At 45.2% G+C, this 18,891-nt stretch overlaps 1 protein-coding gene across 1 annotated transcript in view; it reads right to left on the bottom strand.

Annotated features, from left to right (window-relative positions):
- Positions 1-18,891, bottom strand: part of DCDC2C (doublecortin domain containing 2C) — a 110,979-nt gene that overhangs the window by 1,643 nt on the left and 90,445 nt on the right. The window contains exon 11 of the mRNA XM_044918902.1: positions 6,837-6,884. Coding sequence (XP_044774837.1) covers positions 6,837-6,884 — 48 coding nt within the window. The remainder of the gene's footprint in view (positions 1-6,836; positions 6,885-18,891) is intronic.

Genomic DNA, 18,891 nt, shown 5'->3' with positions numbered 1-18,891 from the left:
CAGGGAGCGCCGCCCCTTCTCCGCGGCCCACGCCCGCTCCAGGCCTCGTCCCTCACAGAATGTTGTGAGTGAAGGTAATGCTCTCACCTTCCCCTTCCCTCCTGCTGTCAAAGTCACTGTCTTCAACGTAAACTTGATCATATCGCACCCCTGCTGGCACAGCGACAGGATAAAGCCCAAACCGTCAGAATGACACAGAAGGTTGCAGCAAGGACGGCCCGGGGACCACCAGGGCCGCACTCCCCTCCCCCTCCCCGAGGGCAGAGCCACCAGAGGCCCTTCCTGCCGGCCCGCCTGCACACGGGGCCACACTCCTGTTCGGGCCCCCGGGCCCGCCGCTCTGGGCTGAAGAGGCTACGGTCTGAGGTAACCTCCTGCTGCTGCTAACCGGAAGGCCGTGCGGGGAAGACGGCGCCATGGCAAAACCCAGGACCCCGCGGCCCGGCTGGGAGCAGAGACACCCAGCGGGGCCTCCGCCCCACGGCAGGCCCCGAGCGACCCAGAAAGACTCACTCACGGTGCAAAGTCCCGGAGACGCGGCGTTGCTGGGCCCGGCCTATTCGGCCATCGGAGGACCTTAAACCGCCTCTGCCCTGCATTTCCGCCCCCTGTCCCACCAGGCCCGCAAGCCACTTTCCGTGGGCACGGCGGAAACCACGGCCCGGCCGGGGCCTGTGCGCATGCGCACGTGCGCAGCCCTTCGCCGCACCGCCTCCTGGGCGGATCCCTACCGAGCCTCACACGCCCCTGAGCGACCCTCTGCGTTACTGCACAATCTACACACCCCTGCAGCCTCCCTCCTGGGCCACAGGCACGCTCCAAGACCTCCACACACGCCCCACCCATGCGCGCCCCTGCGCCCCCTCCCAGCGCCAGCGAGCTGCTGGCGGAGAGCAAGGCCGAGCCCTCCTCGCGCATGCGCGGGGCGCTCAGCCAGGCACCCGCCCAGACCCGCGGGTCCACACTGCTTCCCTCTGTGTTCACGCGAGTCCCGCCTCCGTCCTTTAAGAATAATGTTGCAAAGTCGCCTTCCCTTTCTGGGTTCCAGTTATTCTTTCTTTTTCTTTTATTTCCCGGTTATTTCTTTCTTGAAACACAGGGTAAAAGTATGAATCTTTAAAATGGAGGATTACAGTGGTGAGTGAATGAAAGCAGGCAGTGAGCTGTAAAAATTGATCATGATCAACTCGTGATCACATACGAGTTGAAACAGCAAAGGGGGAACTAGGTACTGCCACAAGGTAACCTGACCGTGTGCCAAATGACAGGGGGAGGCAGTGAGAGCCAGCATGGCTGAAGCCGCCTTTGCAAACCTTGGGGAGGCATTCAGCGCGGGGGACCCACTCAGCAGCATGGGCCCTCCTGCACGCTCCTCCTGCAGGTGGGCGTGATCCCTGCTCACAGTCCGCCTGCCCCCACAGGCGGGCAGGGCTGCGTCACTCAGCCTTGGGTCTCCAGCGCCCAGCTCAATCCGACACGCGGAAGGTACTCAGAAAATGTAAGGATAAGGCCATAAAGAATGAACGAACCAGCTGTCCCCCAGTCCTACACATAAAGCTTTCTTAAACACATAGAAAATTAGAATGTGCAAGATTAAAAATAGACTTAAGATATTAAAGCACGTTTACCCCCTCACTGAAATGGACAGATCATCGAAGCAAAAGAGCAACAAGGAAATAAAGACTTTAAATGACACACTGGAACAAAAGGACTTCACAGACATATTCAGAACATTCCACCCCAAAGCAACGGAATACACATTCTTCTCTAGTGCCCATGGAACACTCTCCAGAATCGATCACATCCTAGGTCATAAATCAGGTCTCAACCAGTACCAAAGGATTGGGATCATTCCCTGCCTATTTTCAGACCACAATGCTTTGAAACTAGAACTCAATCACAAGAGGAAAGTCAGAAAGAACTCCAATACATGGAGGCTAAAGAGCATCCTACTGAAGAATGAATGGGTCAACCAGGAAATTAAAGAAGAATTAAAAAAATTCATGGAAACCAATGAAAATGAAAATACAACTATTCAAAATCTTTGGGATGCAGCAAAGGCAGTCCTAAGAGGAAAGTATATAGCAATACAAGCCTTTCTAAAGAAACAAGAAGGGTCTCAAATACACAACCTAACCCTACACCTAAAGGAGCTGGAGAAAGAACAGCAAATAAAGCCCAAACCCAGCAGGAGAAGAGAAATAATAAAGATCAGAGAAGAAATCAATGAAACAGAAACCAAAAGAACAGTAGAACAGATCAACAAAACTAGAAGCTGGTTCTTTGAAAGAATTAATAAGATTGATAAACCCCTGGCCAGACTTATCAAAAAGAAAAAAGAAGTGACCCAAATCAACAAAATCATGAATGAAAGAGGAGAGATCACAACCAACACCAAAGAAATACAAACAATTATAAGAATATATTATGAGCAACCATATGCCAGCAAATTAGATAATCTGGAAGAAATGGATGCATTCCTAGAGATGTATCAACTACCAAAACTGAACCAGGAAGAAATAGAAAACCTGAACAGACCTATAACCACTAAGGAAATTGAAGCAGTCATCAAAAATCTCCCAAAAAACAAAAGCCCAGGGCCAGATGGCTTCCCAGAGGAATTCTACCAAACATTTCAAGAAGAATTAATACCTATTCTTCTGAAACTGTTCCAAAAAATAGAAATGGAAGGAAAACTTCCAAACTCATTTTATGAGGCCAGCATTACCTTGACCCCAAAACCAGACAAAGACCCCATCAAAAAGGAGATTACATCCCAATATCCTTGATGAACATGGATGCAAACATTCTCACCAAAATACTAGCCAATAGGATACAACAGTACATTAAAAGGATTATTCACCACGACCAAGTGGGATTTATCCCTGGGCTGCAAGTTTGGTTCAACATCCGCAAATCAATCAATGTGATACAATACATTAATCAAAGAAAGAACAAGAACCATATGATCCTCTCAATAGATGCAGAAAAAGCATTTGACAAAGTACAGCATCCTTTCTTGATCAAAACTCTTCAGAGTATAGGAATAGAGGGTACATACCTCAATATCATAAAAGCCATCTATGAAAAACCTACAGCGAATATCATTCTCAATGGGGAAAAACTGAGAGCTTTCCCCCTAAGGTCAGGAACACGGCAGGGATGTCCACTATCACCACTGCTATTCAACATAGTATTGGAAGTCCTAGCCACAGCAATCAGACAACAAAAAAATAACAGGCATCCAAATCGGCAAAGAAGAAGTCAAACTCTCACTGTTTGCAGATGATATGATACTTTATGTGGAAAACCCAAAAGACTCCACCCCAAAACTGCTAGAACTCATACAGGAATTCAGTAAAGTGACAGGATATAAAATCAATGCACAGAAATCAGTGGCATTCCTATACACAAACAAGAAGACAGAAGAAAGAGAAATTAAGGAGTCGATCCCATTTACAATTGCACCCAAAACCAGAAGATACCTAGGAATAAATCTAATCAAAGAGGCAAAGAATCTGTACACAGAAAACTATAAAACACTCATGAAAGAAATTGAGGAAGACACAAAGGAATGGAAAAACGCTGCATGCTCATGGATTGGAAGAACAAATATGGTGAAGATGTCAATGCTACCTAAAGCAATCTACACAGTCAATGCAATCTCTATCAAAATACCATCCACTTTTTTCAAAGAAATGGAACAAATAATCCTAAAATTTGTATGGAACTAGAAAAGACCCCAAATAGCCAGAGGAATGCTGAAAAAAGAAAAGCAAAGCTGGTGGCATCACGATTCCAGACTTCCAGCTCTATTACAAAGCTGTCATCATCAAGACAGTATGGTCCTGGCACAAAAACAGACACATAGATCAATGGACAGAATAGAGAGCCCAGAAATGGACCCTCAACTCTATGGTCAACTAATCTTCGACAAAGCAGGAAAGAATGTCCAGTGGAAAAAAGACAGTCTCTTCAACAAATGGTGTTGGGAAAATTGGACAGCCACATGCAGAAGAATGAAACTGGACCATTTCCTTACACCACACACAAAAATAGACTCCAAATGGTTGAAAGACCTCAATGTGAGACAGGAGTCCATCAAAATCCTAAAGGAGAACACAGGCAGCAACCTCTTTGACCTCAGCCACAGCAACTTCTTCCTAGAAACATCGCCAAAGGCAACAGAAGCAAGGGCAAAAATGAACTATTGGGACTTCATCAAGATAAAAAGCTTTTGCACAGCAAAAGAAACATTCGACAAAACCAAAAGACAACCAACAGAATGGGAGAAGATATTTGCAAATGACATATCAGATAAAGGGCTAGTATTCAAAATCTACAAAGAACTTATCAAACTCAACACCCAAAGAACAAATGATCCAATCAAGAAATGGGCAGAAGAATTTGCCACGATGTGGATGGAACTGGAGGGTGTTATGCTGAGCGAAATAAGTCAATCAGAGAAAGACATGTATCATATGACCTCACTGATATGAGGAATTCTTAATCTCAGGAAACAAACTGAGGTTTGCTGGAGTGGGGGGTGGGGTGGGAGGGATGGGGTGGCTGGGTGATAGACATTAGGGAGGGTATGTGCTATGGTGAGTGCTGTGAATTGTGCAAGACTGTTGAATCACAGATCTGTACCTCTGAAACAATGCAGTATACGTTAAAAAAAAAAAAGAAGAAGAAGATAGCAGGAGGGGAAGAATGAAGGGGGGGAAATCAGAGGTGGAGACGAACCATGAGAGACAATGGACTCTGAAAAAAAAACTGAGGGTTCTAGAGGGGAGGGGGGTGGGAAGATGGGTTAGCCTGGTGATGGGTATTAAAGAGGGCATGTTCTGCATGGAGCACTGGGTGTTATGCACAATGAATCATGGAACACTACATCAAAAACTGATGATGTAATGTATGGTGATTAACATAATAATAAAAAAATTTTTTAAAAGAAATTGAAACTGAATGGTAAAAAAAAAAAAAAAGAAAGAAATGGGCAGAAGACATGAACAGACATTTTTCCAAAGAAGACATCCAAATCGCCAACAGACCCATGAAAAAGTGCTCAACATCGCTCAGCATCAGGGAAATCCAAATCAAAACCTCAATGAGATACCACCTCACACCAGTCAGAATAGCTAAACTTAACAAGTCAGGAAACAGATGTTGGCGGGGATGCGGGGAAAGGGGAACCCTCCTACACTGTTGGTGGGAATGCAAGCTGGTGCAGCCACTCTGGAAAACAGTATGGAGGTTCCTCAAAAAGTTGAAAATAGAGCTACCATATGACCCAGTAATTGCACTACTGGGTATTTACCCCAAAGATACAAATGTAGGGATCTGAAGGGGCACGTGCACCCTGATGTTTATAGCAGCAATATCCACAATAGCCAAACTATGGAAAGAGCCAAGATGTCCATCGACAGATGAATGGATAAAGAGATGTCGTGTATATATATATATATATATATATATATACAGTGGAATATTATGCAGCCATCAAAAGGAATAAAATCTTGCCATTTGCAATGACGTGGGTGGAACTGGAGAGTGTTATGCTGAGCAAAATAAGTCAATCATAGAAAGACATGTATCATATGACCTCACTGATATGAGGAATTCTTAATCTCAGGAAACAAACTGAGGGTTGCTGGAGTGGTGGGGGGTGGGAGGGATGGGGTGGCTGGGTGATGGACATTGGGGAGGGTATGTGTTATGGTGAGCCCTGTGAATTGTGTAAGACTGTTGAATCACAGACCTATACCTCTGAAACAAATAATACATTATATGTTAAAAAAAAAAGAAGAAGAAGAAGAAGAAGATAGCAGGAGGGGAAGAATGAAGGGGGGGAATTGGAGGGGGAGATGAACCATGAGAGACGATGGACTCTGAGAAACAGACTGAGGGTTCTAGAGGGGAAGGGGGTGGGGGGATGGGTTAGCCTGGTGATGGGTATTAAAGAGGGCACGTTCTGCATGGAGCAGTGGATGTTATAGGCAAACAATGAATCATGGAACACTACATCAAAAACTAATGATGTAATGTATGGTGATTAACATAATATAATAATTAAAAAAAGATATTAAAGCACGTTTATGTGAGTAATAGATTACCATGAAATGTAATATAAGTTTATGTTAAATATTAATATAAAATAAAATAATGTGTTATATTATTATGCAATAAAACATATTTCCAAACTCCCTGAGCTCTCCTTGCCCTTTAAATGCAGTTGCCAACGAGATGCTGCTAGTCCCACACACACATGCTCCATTTCCTATCAGAGCCGAGCCCACGACCCAGTGGACCTCTACATGGGGCTAAAAGTGCATCACTTGGGTGCACTCCTCTGTCTCAAGTCTCCTGTCTGAAATCTGTACTCCTTGTCACAACTTTCAGGAGCTTTAGTTTTTCTCGTCTCTGCTTTTTTTTTTTTTTTTTTACAATGTATTAGAAGGGTATGCCGTGAAATATTACAATTAATTGCATGATGCCTGGACGGAACTGTGGGCTGACAGACAGCACCACCACATGGTGGGTCTAAACCAGCACTTGTAATGCACTGAAAAACCTGGCCATCCAAAGTACAGTTTAGGGGGGTCCCTGCTTAGTGATGAGAGAGTAAGTCATCTGTTCAAAGCCACATAATACAAGTGGAAGGCGGCCAGTAGACAGAAGGGCCGGTGGGTGCCCGGTCTGGGGCGATATATAAAGTGACCTACGTGGGACCGTTTCAATGGGGAAACTCACAAATGGACAAAGTGAGCCCAGAACAGCCATCTACACGTGTCACACGTGCCCCACAAATGATCATCGATAATTCACTCTCTTACCAGGAAACGGAACCACTTTTTTATTCTTGCTGAGGTTCTTGAGAGATGCTAAAAAAGAGAGAAAAATCCAGATATTAATAAACTGACCAAAGGGTTTACATACCATGAGATTTAGAAGTAAGATCTACAGCTAAAGGAATTGCTGGAATATAACCAAGTAGGCTAGTTTAGAGAGAATTTAGAGCCAGTTTCAGTAAATGGATAATCATGCATCATGATACAGAAAGTCATGCCAACATTATGCAAATTGTAGTTTCTGAGATCACAGGGCAACTGGCAAAACTGTGATCTTATTTTTTTCCTCTAAAGAAAAGCACATTTTTCTTAAACTACTTCCTCATGCAGCTTCATTGAGGGAAGTCAGGGGCACATGGTGCCATTTCCTTCCCTCCACACAAGATTTAGTAGGTAACCGAGTCTCTCCGGTTACAACAGTAAACCATAAAATGCAGGTGTTGGGTGTACCCTACAAACAACCAGAAAATGTAAACCAGCTCAACTTACACAGCAGCTGCCTTTCAAAGACCCCAACAGTAAATAGCAATAAAAATAGAACATTCAGTCTAAAATGAAAAACACTAAAAGAAATGGATGACAACGTCAACACTTGCAAGACAACCCACTGATACACACAGTATGGCGTGAATAAATGCAGCGCAGCTTGTGTGGGTCTGCCCCATTTCACAGCCTATCTGGCAATTTTGCTTTGACTTCAGGTATTCTGAGGTTTATGGAGTCTCTGTCAACTCATGAGCATAGCATGAAAATCTCGGTCCTATCATAGATACATGCTTCTGAGTGTACCGATGTGCCCAAGTTCCCACTGGCATAATTAACACAGAAATACTTTTGCTAATAACCACTTCAGTGAACTTGAACTCAGGAGCCAAACAGCTAGACTGAAGCTGTTCTGAAGGCTTGACATTTTGGCAAGTGGGATGAAAAAAAGATGGACAAGAGCAGCTGGGGGAGCTGACAGCCACTGGAGGAAGAAATTCAAGAAGCTGTTACAAGATGTGATTGGAGAGATTAAACTGCCAACGGCAGCAGCTGGAGAATCTGAAAACTGGGACAGAAGAAAATGAACGAGAACTCAGAGTTTCAAGAGCAGGCTGGTTGTGAGGACATCGTGGGAGGCCAAAGGCCGCCCGGAACCAGACTCCCCAGCAGCTGGAGGAGGTCAGGAAAACCCTGCCTCTGTCCACAGAGAGTTCCATCCATTTAACTGCTTTAAAGTATATGTGATTTGAACATGTTGTGAGAGCGGTAGTCAGCACTTGCCTGGAAACCTCATTTTCGTTGTCATCATTTCTATGACTGCTACAGTAGACGGCAGCCACTCGCTATAAATTAAGATGTCAGGCTCAAATTGGTGAAAATAAATCCCATGTTTTGGTTTAGGGTATAATTCGTTTGCAAAATGTTAGAAGCCCAGTGTTAGATAGCATTTAATTTTTGTACTTTGTAACTATTACCTAGGCGTCTGATTTCTCTGTGGGCTAGAATGTTTTTTAAATAAATCAGCAAAGACATTTTCCAAGTCCTTAGAGGGAATTACAAATTAAATCAAAAAATAGTTTGAATTCACAACATCTCTGATAGTGGCTTGAAGGATTCCTCTCCCACTGGGAACCTAGAAAAACAGGGAACCTAATGAGCAAGACTGCAGTCAGTATAAGCTATTTTATTCTTAAAATAATTTTAATTTTCTGCATTCAAATGTGCTCATGATAGAAAATTTGGAACAAAGAGAAAAGCCTCCTAAAATGGAAATAAATTTAAGTCACAGACCCACCACTTGCTGTTTTAAATTGTAATCTACATGAAATCTGGCAGTAGAGAATAAGAACTGGTCTGACTTTAGAGCCTTAGGATAAACTTCAGATGCAGATTGCTGGTTCAGAGGTACCCAAGCTTCAAAGTGCCCTGCAGAAAAAATGGCCCAAGTCATACCCTCCTGAGGACATAGCTTCCCAAGTGATGGTTGCTGGCTCTTCCACATGCTCAGAAGCGGGGACAGGTCCTCCTTGCTCCTCACTGCCATGTCCAAACCGTTAGTCCTTCCTCCTCCCTAAAACCCTTCACAGTTCGTGTCCTCAGACTCTACTTGCCACTTACCCTCCTTGGAGCGGCCCACCCCTCTCTCCCTGACTCTCCCAGTCCTCAATCCCTCTCTCAGAGCCCCTGTCAGAACCCTTGGGGATCTCAACAGCCACTCGAGACAAATCTTCCAGACTTGGTCTCTCAGCTCTGCCATCTCATCACATCCAGCAAGCCTGTTCTCCATCCTTCTCCCAAGACCACACCTTGGACCTCATCACCACCAAGCAACGTGATGACCCATGTCCACTGCCCTCTGTAATCCTGACAGAGTTCTAATACCCCCTTCACCTCACTTCACCTGGAGTTAACATCTTATATAACCATGGTGCACTATAAAAACTAAAATTAACATTAAGACAATACTATTTAACTACAGGCTTTGTTTGGATTCCACCAGTTTTTCCATTAATATCCTTTTTCTGTTCCAGGACCCAATTCACCATAGTGCCTTGCAGTCAGTGGTCGTGTCTCCTAGTGTCCTCCAAACTGTGACAGCTTCTCAGGCTCTCCTCACTTCCCATGGCCAGGACACTTCTGAAGACTACTGGCTGGGTATTCTGTAGAACGTCCTTCAGGTTGGGTGTGGCTGATATCTTCTCACGAATGGAACGGAGTTGTGGATTTGGGGGAGCAACACCAGAGAGATGCAGTGTCCTTCCCACTGCATCCTACCAAGAGGTATATGAGATTGACATTACCTTATCATTGATGGTACTAACCTTGACCCCTTGAGTTCTCCACTATAAAACATTCCAACGTTTCCTTTTAAAGATTGAAAACTGATGATTTCATCCTTACCTTTTATTTTACACATAAAAAATAAGACCCAGATAGTAACAGTAGTAGAACTTCATCAGAAGAGAAATTGCAGAGGAGATGGGGTGGGAGGGATGGCTGTTGGATCTTTATGGTCCCTTCCTAGACTAAATTCCAATCATGTTATAAGCTGTTTATTCTTCTCTTCTTCATACTGATGAAAACATATCAGCATCTCATTTGAAAGGAATGACAACACATTATGCTATCGGTATTATTCCTGTGAAATTTGCCAAGAAATTCAACAAAAGTATATGGTGAAAGCAGGTGAGAATGCCTTCCTGGACCATTCAACGTGAGCAAGTGTTTCAACCTGAATATTTGCCTGGCACACAACGACAGTAAAATGTCCACTGGAGGACCAGTCAAAATCAGGTGTGCAGAGGTGGCTGGAAATTAAAGCAAGACACTGATGGAGGCGTGACACAGCAGGAGAGGGCCCCTTGGCCAAGCGAAGAGATGCAGGTGTCTCTTCACAATGAGCAAAGAGACCCGCAGAACTCAGGGGAATTCCAAGAGAAGCCAGCACAGAATGAAGAATGGCTGTGGGTTTATATATAGTTCAGAGCTCCCAATATACCTTCAGATTACTTTCCTCATTTAACACAACAGCGCCATATGCTATCAACTCTGTAGATGAGGAAAATAATGTTAAAAGAATTTGAGTGACTTGCTTGGATGCCACAGATCCCAGGGGCAGGGTGGGTACTTGGCCCCCGAGCTCTCGGTCTAGCACACTTCCCTCCACACACATCGTTGATTAAACTATTAAGGTTCATTTGAATGCTCAGTACCTCCGATTAACACTTTGCTTCTCCTTATCAATTCCCAAATAGTTTTAATACAATTTATAAGTAATTACATATTAATGTTGTCTTATCAGTTTTAATGTATCCAATGACAGCTCCACAAGACCATTTTGGAGGAGTGATGTCAATAAACGGGGAAAGCCTATATCCTGTTTCCATGGCTCTCAGGTAAGACAACGGCCCCTTTTCCTGCACCCCTGCGTATAAGGCACATAGTCTCCCATCACTGAAGAGGAAAGCAGCCATATAAACTCAACTTGTCTAGACGCCAAGAAACAATTTTTATGAACTTGAAAGATCATTTAATCGAGCTAACATTATTAATCCTACGAAACTGGAGAGGGGCTTCATATTCAGGCAGACCTCATTTTATTGCAATTTGCTTATTGCACTTTGCAGATACTGGGTTTGTTTTTTGGTTTTTGTTTTGTTTTTGTTTTTGTTTTACAAATTGAAGGTTTGTGGCAACTCTGCATCAAGCATGTGTGTCAGCACCGTTGTTCCAACAGCATTTGCTCATGTTTGCATGTCACATTTTGGCAATTCTTGCAATATTTCAAACTTTTTCATTATTGTCATACGTGTTACAGTCATCTATGAGCAGTGATTGCCACTCACTGAAATCTCAGATGAGAGTATTTTTTAGCAATAAATTATTTCCTAATTAAAGTATGTACATTGATTTTTAAACATAATGCTATTACACACTTAACAGACTATGATATGGTATAAATGTGGCGCTCTGGAACCAAACCCACAGGATCTCCCAAGAATGACTGTAGATCAATTACTATACTGGAACTGAGTTAGTCTGGCTAGCCCAAGAAAGAGAGAGATCTTAGGTTCTCAGAAATGACTTAGGTTTAGGAGTAAAGAAAGTATCTAAGGAGAAAAGTATAGTGCACACTTTTCTCTAGAATTACTTGGCTTGAGTTCTGTCTAAAGGCAAAGATTAGATTCAAAACTCGAACAACCCCCAGTGAACTAAAGTCAAGCCCTCGGGGTGGGCAGCATCACGAGGGATGGGCAGCTCCTCACATGCTCATCAGCTGAGAAGAGCGGATAGGAGCAGCTGAACCACACTCAGATTGCACAAATCCAGCCCAACTGGAACCGGAAGGGAGTGTCTGATGCCATGGCCCCCTCTTACCCATGAGCACTGGGGCCCCGGGACCGGTCTGAGCTGACACAGCCAGGAGACCGCAGGCTCCAGGACTACTTCTGGATGCTCTGCGCTCACTCTCCTCTGTACCAGGTTTAGTCTAAGCACCATTTTACACCTACCTAAAAGATCACAGAATATCACTAAACGAATTTGCCAAAGAAAATAAAACCTCTTAAATAACAGCACTTATAATGTACAAAATGGAGAGAAATGCCCACTGGCCAAGTTACTGCCGACCAAAGACCGAAGACCATACAGAGGCACTCAGACACGCTGATGGGTAGACAGGGAAACGCAAACCAGGGCCAGACACCAAGCCAACGATAACCATCTGTTTTTCTCTCAGTGTTCCTTATCCTGGGTCAAATAAGATGTGTGTTCAGTGCAGTCATTTTCTGCTTGGTTAACACCCTCCCCTACTGACCAGGGCTGGCCTCACACACCTTGGAGCTCAACTACTTCCTTCCCACACCTACTTAACCAGTAGTCAGCTTCTTCAAAGTAAAGGTGGCTTCCATGTACAAGGGAAGTTGGGACACCAACTTAGTTTCACACTACAGTGTAAATAACTGGTAACAGTTCCCCAGAGCAGAGGCTTTATATACTGGCCACCCGATAGGAAGAGAGAAAAGCAGGGAAGGACCCACTGAGTGGTGGGGAAACAGGGAAGGGGCCGTGAGGGCTGACATCCCTGAAACCCAATCACCAATCTGCTCGGGGTCACTCTGATGAGATTCATAAAAACAGCAGGGAATGAGCAGAAGCCTGGTTCAGGCAAGGAAGTCCCCTCACTTTACCCAAAGATAGGAAATGAGAGTTGAAAAAATAAACCGTATTAATTAATTTGGCCAGAGCAGGCTGTACCACAAGTCAAAAGACGTGGTCAAAACAGACCATACTTAAGAAAAGCACACAAAATCATGAGGTGCTTTTGACCTAAAAAGGTGTTGATCAAAAAAGCTGGGTACGTGTTCTCTGCTCTTTATGAGGCCCGTCCTGCCTGCTGGACCCAAAGTCTCACCAACCACTAGTAGCTCTTTGAATGACATATCAGTAAGTTACAATTTTATTTTAATGATTCCTAAGTTTCCAGATTTACTAAAATCATAGGAAGAAAAAAAAGACATCTAATGAAGACTCCGAAGAGCCTGAGAGTCTGGCCTGGCCGCGCTCCGCCTGGGGGCTGCCAAGCCTTCGGCACACAGAGGAGCAACAGGTGAGGACCCGTTGCACGGAGGCTGCAGAGGGAGGTTTCTGAGCCAGGCACCTGGGTGCTGGGCAGCATCATGCTTGTTCCCTGGCTTTGCCCCTAGAACTGGGAACCCTCTGAAGCAAAGTAAAAAGGTTGAAAATCACAGAGGAAAAAAGACTGGTCTTTTCTTCTGATTCTTTTGTTCCTTCACTTCAAATATCCCTCTACTTCCCAATTCTCAAAAACAAGCAAAAATAACAGCAATGTGACATGGCCAAAAATTACTCCCAGTAACATAAAACAAACAAACTTACCACTGCCTTGGATTAAACCTCAGGGACTTAAAATGGCCTCATGGCCCCAGAAAAACGAATCTCGCAAACGCAAACAAAATGTAAGAAGGCAGAGCACTGGTCTGGAAACTCGGGTTACAACTGGCCAGAACTCTGGGGCCTCGAGCACCTGCTTCTATGGCGGTCGATAGAACAGATGGTCGCTAACAGCCACGAGCATTCGGTAGGAAAGGTGACATTTTTTAAGTGAGGTGTGAAATGGGCTCACTCCCTTCTCCCAAATCAGTCTTTGCACTGGGCCACAATCTCCGGTGGCCTCAGATTGGCTGATTAATTCCAGCAGCCCTGTGGCCTGTACTTGAGTGAAAAAGTGCCCAGAGACCTCTAAGTGTGTCATTGAACCACAGATCCATGGAGTAGAGCCCAGAGATAACCTGGCCACTTGGAAACCAACCAGAGTTGTCATAAAATCACTCACAGCCACCTCATCAAGGCGACTCCATGCTGGCGTGAGGGGCGAACCCTCCGGCCCACCAGCGCGTGCTGGACCAGGCCCGTGGGAGGCACCAGCCCAGCCGGCGGCCAGCGCTGTACCTCACTGACAATGGCGGGGGGGAGGAGATGGATTTGCTTGAATTTCTGCTGTTTCTTCTGTCACCTGTGTCACCGAGGACAAGGCGGGTTGTCATTCTCTTCTCCTCTGGAAAATGAGGAGTGTCACCTAGCGAGGTTGTTGAAATGAAAATAAAAATCGAAAGGAAATGTCTATGGAGGTGTTCTGGAATCCATGTGTATTTTTTTTTTAAATGTTTTATTTATTTATTCATGAGAGTCAGAGAGAGAGAGAGAGGCAGAGGCAGAGGGAGAAGCAGGCTCCCCACACAGCAGGGAGCCCGATGCGGGACTCGATCCAGGACCCTGGGATCATGACCTGAGCCGAAGGCAGACGCTTAACCATCTGAGCCACCCAGGCGCCCCCATGTGTATTTTTAAAGTGCTATTAAAGCAGATGGTTCAGTATATGTTTCCTATACTTAAGGCTCCATAAAAGCCTATAGCATTTAATGGGATTTTTTAAAGTACTCCAGACCTTGAGTGCAGGGAAGGGCACAGGAGGGGCTGGGAGGGGGAGCCAGGTTAGGTGTTGCCCACTGAGATTTCTCTGGCGTGAATTGTCACCTGAAGAGCATCCTTCAGTTAAAAATAATAACAAATAGAGACGCCGTCGTTCAGACCCATACTCTACAACTGAATGGACACTCCGGCCGACTTACCCGTGGTGCCCAGCCAGTTTCCTTTGGCCATGAGGTGGCGATCGGGGGCCCTCATGTGCACCCCAAGCCAGGCAAAACCCACCTTCCAGTTGTACCATTCAAGGGATGCACTTTATAAACCACCTCCTTTCTTCAAAACAAAACAAAACAATTCTCTCATCATCTTGTTGGCATTTATCATACTGAATGATGATTTTCTTCTTAAGTTAACAAGAAGAGTCGAAAATCAAGAGGTACGCATTCCCCAACATTCACTGGAGCTATTTCCCCAACATCCAATAGAAATTGTTGTTGAAGGATGTCCGGGTGGCTCAGCCAGTTAAGTGTCTGCCTTTAGCTCAGGTCATGATCTCAGGGTTCTGGGATCAAGCACTGCATCAGGCTCCCTGTTCATCAGGGAGCCTGCTTCTCCCTCTGCCTCTGCCACTCCCCCTGCTCATGCTCGCTCTCTCTCTCTCTCAAATGAATAACTAAAATCTTAAAAAAAAAGAAATTGTTCAAAGATTCTGATTGTGGAGATATAAACAATTATAATGAAAATTTAAAATTGAAGCCCCAAACATAATAAGGTAGGATGGGTCCTCAGTCAGCCTGTGTCCCCCACTCCCAGTCCACAGACAGGAAATAATATAAAAGGTCAGCCACACAAAGAACCTCACTACTGTCTGGGAGCCTGAAAACCACCGCCCCTCCTTTAGCCCAGCCTCTCTGGTCCCCAGACGCCATCTCCCCTCTGCTCCTTGGCGGCTCTACCCAACAAGAACCCAGTGCTCTTCTTCACATAGAATCCTCAAGGCTCTTCTGACAGCTAGTTTATTTTAGCTGGGAACAACGCTAAGAGACATTAGCCGGTGAGACATGAGAGGGGACAGCCCGCCCACAGGACTAGGGAGTTTGGGCGCATCTCCTCCCTACAAGCCAGCAGAGCTCCCTTCAGCCTCTCCTGTGTAGACACCCCTCTATCTTTCTTCAAGGGGAACAATGCCCAGGTCCTCACACTCAGGTCCACAGAAGGAGCGGAGGCAACAAACAGAGCTAGGTAATCCCTGAGGTAATCTCAGAAGACACTATTATCTCATGGAACTGTAATCACCACCCTTTCAAGGGAAAACGGCTGCAGGTGTTCTGTTTTAGGGACTAAATTACAACCAAAGAGCACAGTAGTTACTGATAAAGATCCGAGCCATGATTCAAGGCTACGGCATGAACCTCAGGGTCCTCTGCTCCTACCCATGGACACGAGACCTTCAGACCCCAGAAGACACGCAGTCCAAGTTCTGCTGCAACAGGAGAATTCGGAAATGGGAAATAACATGTGACCTTGGAAAGGCTACCTACCCACTCTGTGCCTCAGGCCCCTCATCTGTAAAATATCCAACTTACATAATGAAAAGAGAGTTCATATGTCCATAGGATTTTTACAATTTGCAAAGCATTTCCCAAGCTTTATGTCATTTAATACTGTAAAATGTCAGTTCCTACTCTTCGTGGCCAATATGTTACACCAGAAAGGCATATATATCAAACCTCTTTTAAAACTACAAATCTAGGGGTGCTTTTGGCTCAAGTCATGATCCCGGGGTCCTGGGATCAAGTCCCACATCAGGCTCCCTGCTCAGCGGGGAGTCTGCTTCTCCCTCTGCCTTTGCAGCTCTCTCGTGCTCGCTCTCTCTATGTGTCAAATAAATAAAATCTTTAAAATTTTTTTTAAATAAATAGAACTACAAATCTAAAAAATTATAAGTAAACAGTTATGAAAACAATTTAAGAAAGTATTTCTAATTTGGTGATGTTATTGTTACGGGGTTGGGGTGGGGGCCAGAAATGTATGGTGGGCAAGAAGTAAGACCTTTTGTCTACTGAATGTTCTCTGCATATTTTAACTATATTTCAAGAGACAAGAGTGACTAGCTGTTTATATAATAGGATCATACCAGTATCCGCACCCATGGCTGAATTATTACAGAATATACACATTTCTATTTCTTCACTATCGACATGACATACCTTTTTTCTTTGTGTTGTGTCTTAAGGGAACACTTTTCTTAAAAGACATTCGTGAATTGTCTTCCTGAAATAGAAACCATCAGTGTTAGCAGCTGAAACTCTGTTCTCTGAACTATAAGCAGGAGTCCTTAGGAGTGAGACGCTCAGCCACAACCGGACCCTGAGGACTGAAGTCTGCAACAAAGTTTAGTCTACTGGGGATATTAGTGCACTCAACAATGATTTGCCAAAACATGACAGCCGCCCTGGAAGGCTACCTACCTTTCCATGAAATGGCAAGTGCCACCTTGACTCTAGCCTGGCCTGTGAGTCCAGACCAAGATCAACGAAGCCCATGGATCCCCATGAATGAGAAAAGTTCCCCTCGTCGCCTCAAGCTCCAGCCCCAGTCTGCTGGACTTTTCACTCTGGGCAGTCCAGGGACCGCGCTGGAGAACGGGACCTATGGACCCAGTTCACAGATTCCCGTGGGCCACTCCAAGCCGTCAACCACCATCTCGTCCTCCCCAACATTTCCCATGTCAGAAAGGACCCAGCTTTACCGTGCTAAATGGAAAACTGGAAAGAGAGTCCCTCCTATCCTAACAACAAGAAAAAGTGAAAAAATCTATGAAATTACAATTTTCTTGAACTCATCGGAGAGTTGAGACCACAGGGAAACCTACTAGCCTAGAATCCAGCAGACAGACTCTGCCAAGGAGAGACAGGGCCTGAGCACCAGCTGCCCTAGGGTGGAGTGCGGGGGAAGACAAGGGGTAAGATTTCAGACGCAGATCACAGATCAGATCGGAGTGAGCGCAACAAGCCTGGCACACACAGCCAGGGCCCCCTGGATGAATGGCTGATCCCATGGCCAGGGCAGAGAAAACAGAGGGGCCTGTGGGGGAACTCATAGTAACAGAAAAAAGGAAGTTCTTAAATTAACAAAACACATCAAAGGATCCAGGAGCCAGGCTGAAAAAAATACAGTGGCCCAAACTGGAAAAATTAGAACAACAAATAATGTAATACTGGATTAGAACCCAAAGTAGAAAATAAATATACAGAAGTCCATAATGATGTGAATAAATGGTTGAATAAATAACTAAATTGGAGATAAGAAGCACATATTCCCTATGAGGTGTGGTGAATTCACACTTTACTTTCTTTGGAGGTGAGACTTAGCAACTCGCTTCCAACACACAGAGTAGCAAAGGCATGGATAGTAAGTTTACAGAGGAGAACCTGATAACACCATGTCACCCAAGAATGAAGATTGCTATTACTGGGGACGCCACATGGATGTCCTCCGATATGACACAAGAAGGGCACTTCACCTCTGCAGCATTCTTTCCAAAACCCCAGCGTGATCATGAGAAGACACCACTGGGGGACCCTTTCTGGGGCCTGCCTCACCCTGATGTCAAACCAAACAAAGGCATCACAAGAAAATGGCAGACACTAGGATCCTTCACAGATATTAACACATTAAATCTGACTATATGTAAAGAAAGATAATACATCAGGAACAAGCAGGGTTTCTCTCAGGAGAGCAGAATGGGACAGCCACTGAGGGAAAGTTGGCCAGTTCCTTATGTCCCAAAGTTAAATATGTTTTTACCACAAAACCCAGCAATCTCACTCCTGGGTATTTACCCAATCAGCGCATAAATGTCCAGAGCAGCTCTTTACAAAATTGCAAAAAACTGGGCACAACCCAAAGTCCTTCAACTGGGGAATGGATAAACACGCAGTATTCCATCTGTAACGCTGACCACCGCTCAGCAAGTGAAAGGGACAACTGGCCAGTACCTACAACACAGAAGAATCCTGCCGAGGCTGCTTTCAGGCAGCAGACTGGAGTAGCAGGAACCTGCGTGAGGCAGAAGGGCCCACGCCACCGCCAGGCTGAGCGCAGACTCATCGGAGACCCACCTCGAAATATCCACAGGCCCTTGCTGACCAGTGGCCACTTACAACCAGGCACAGATACCAAAAAAGGAAAATTCCATACATTCCCATACTTCCTAACCTTCCCCCCTTAACTACAGCCCCCCCCACTGCCTCCTGGCGGACAGTCTCCCCTTTGCTGCCCACCCGCTGCTCCCTTGCAGCATATTCAATAAACTTCTATCTCCTTTGTTCTGCCTCCAGTGAATTCTTTCACCACTCAGGCCGCCGGCCTCCGGGTCACCCCACAAATCCCACATGGACCGGGTCACCCCACAAATCCCACATGGACCAGGTCACCCCACAAATCCCAAATGGATCACAGTAAGTGGAAGACAGACTCCCAAAAGAACATACTCCCTGACCTGAGATCCCTAATGCCAGAAACAGCCCCTCCCTGACCTGAGATCCCTAATGCCAGAAGCAGCATCTCCCTGACCTGCGATCCATAATCCCGGAAGCAGCAC

Source organism: Neomonachus schauinslandi, chromosome 10 (genome assembly GCF_002201575.2).
Source record: "Neomonachus schauinslandi chromosome 10, ASM220157v2, whole genome shotgun sequence".
Taxonomy (NCBI): Eukaryota; Metazoa; Chordata; class Mammalia; order Carnivora; family Phocidae; genus Neomonachus; species Neomonachus schauinslandi.
The sequence above is the reverse complement of the archived record's forward strand: the minus strand, read 5'-3'. Positions and strand labels throughout refer to the sequence as shown.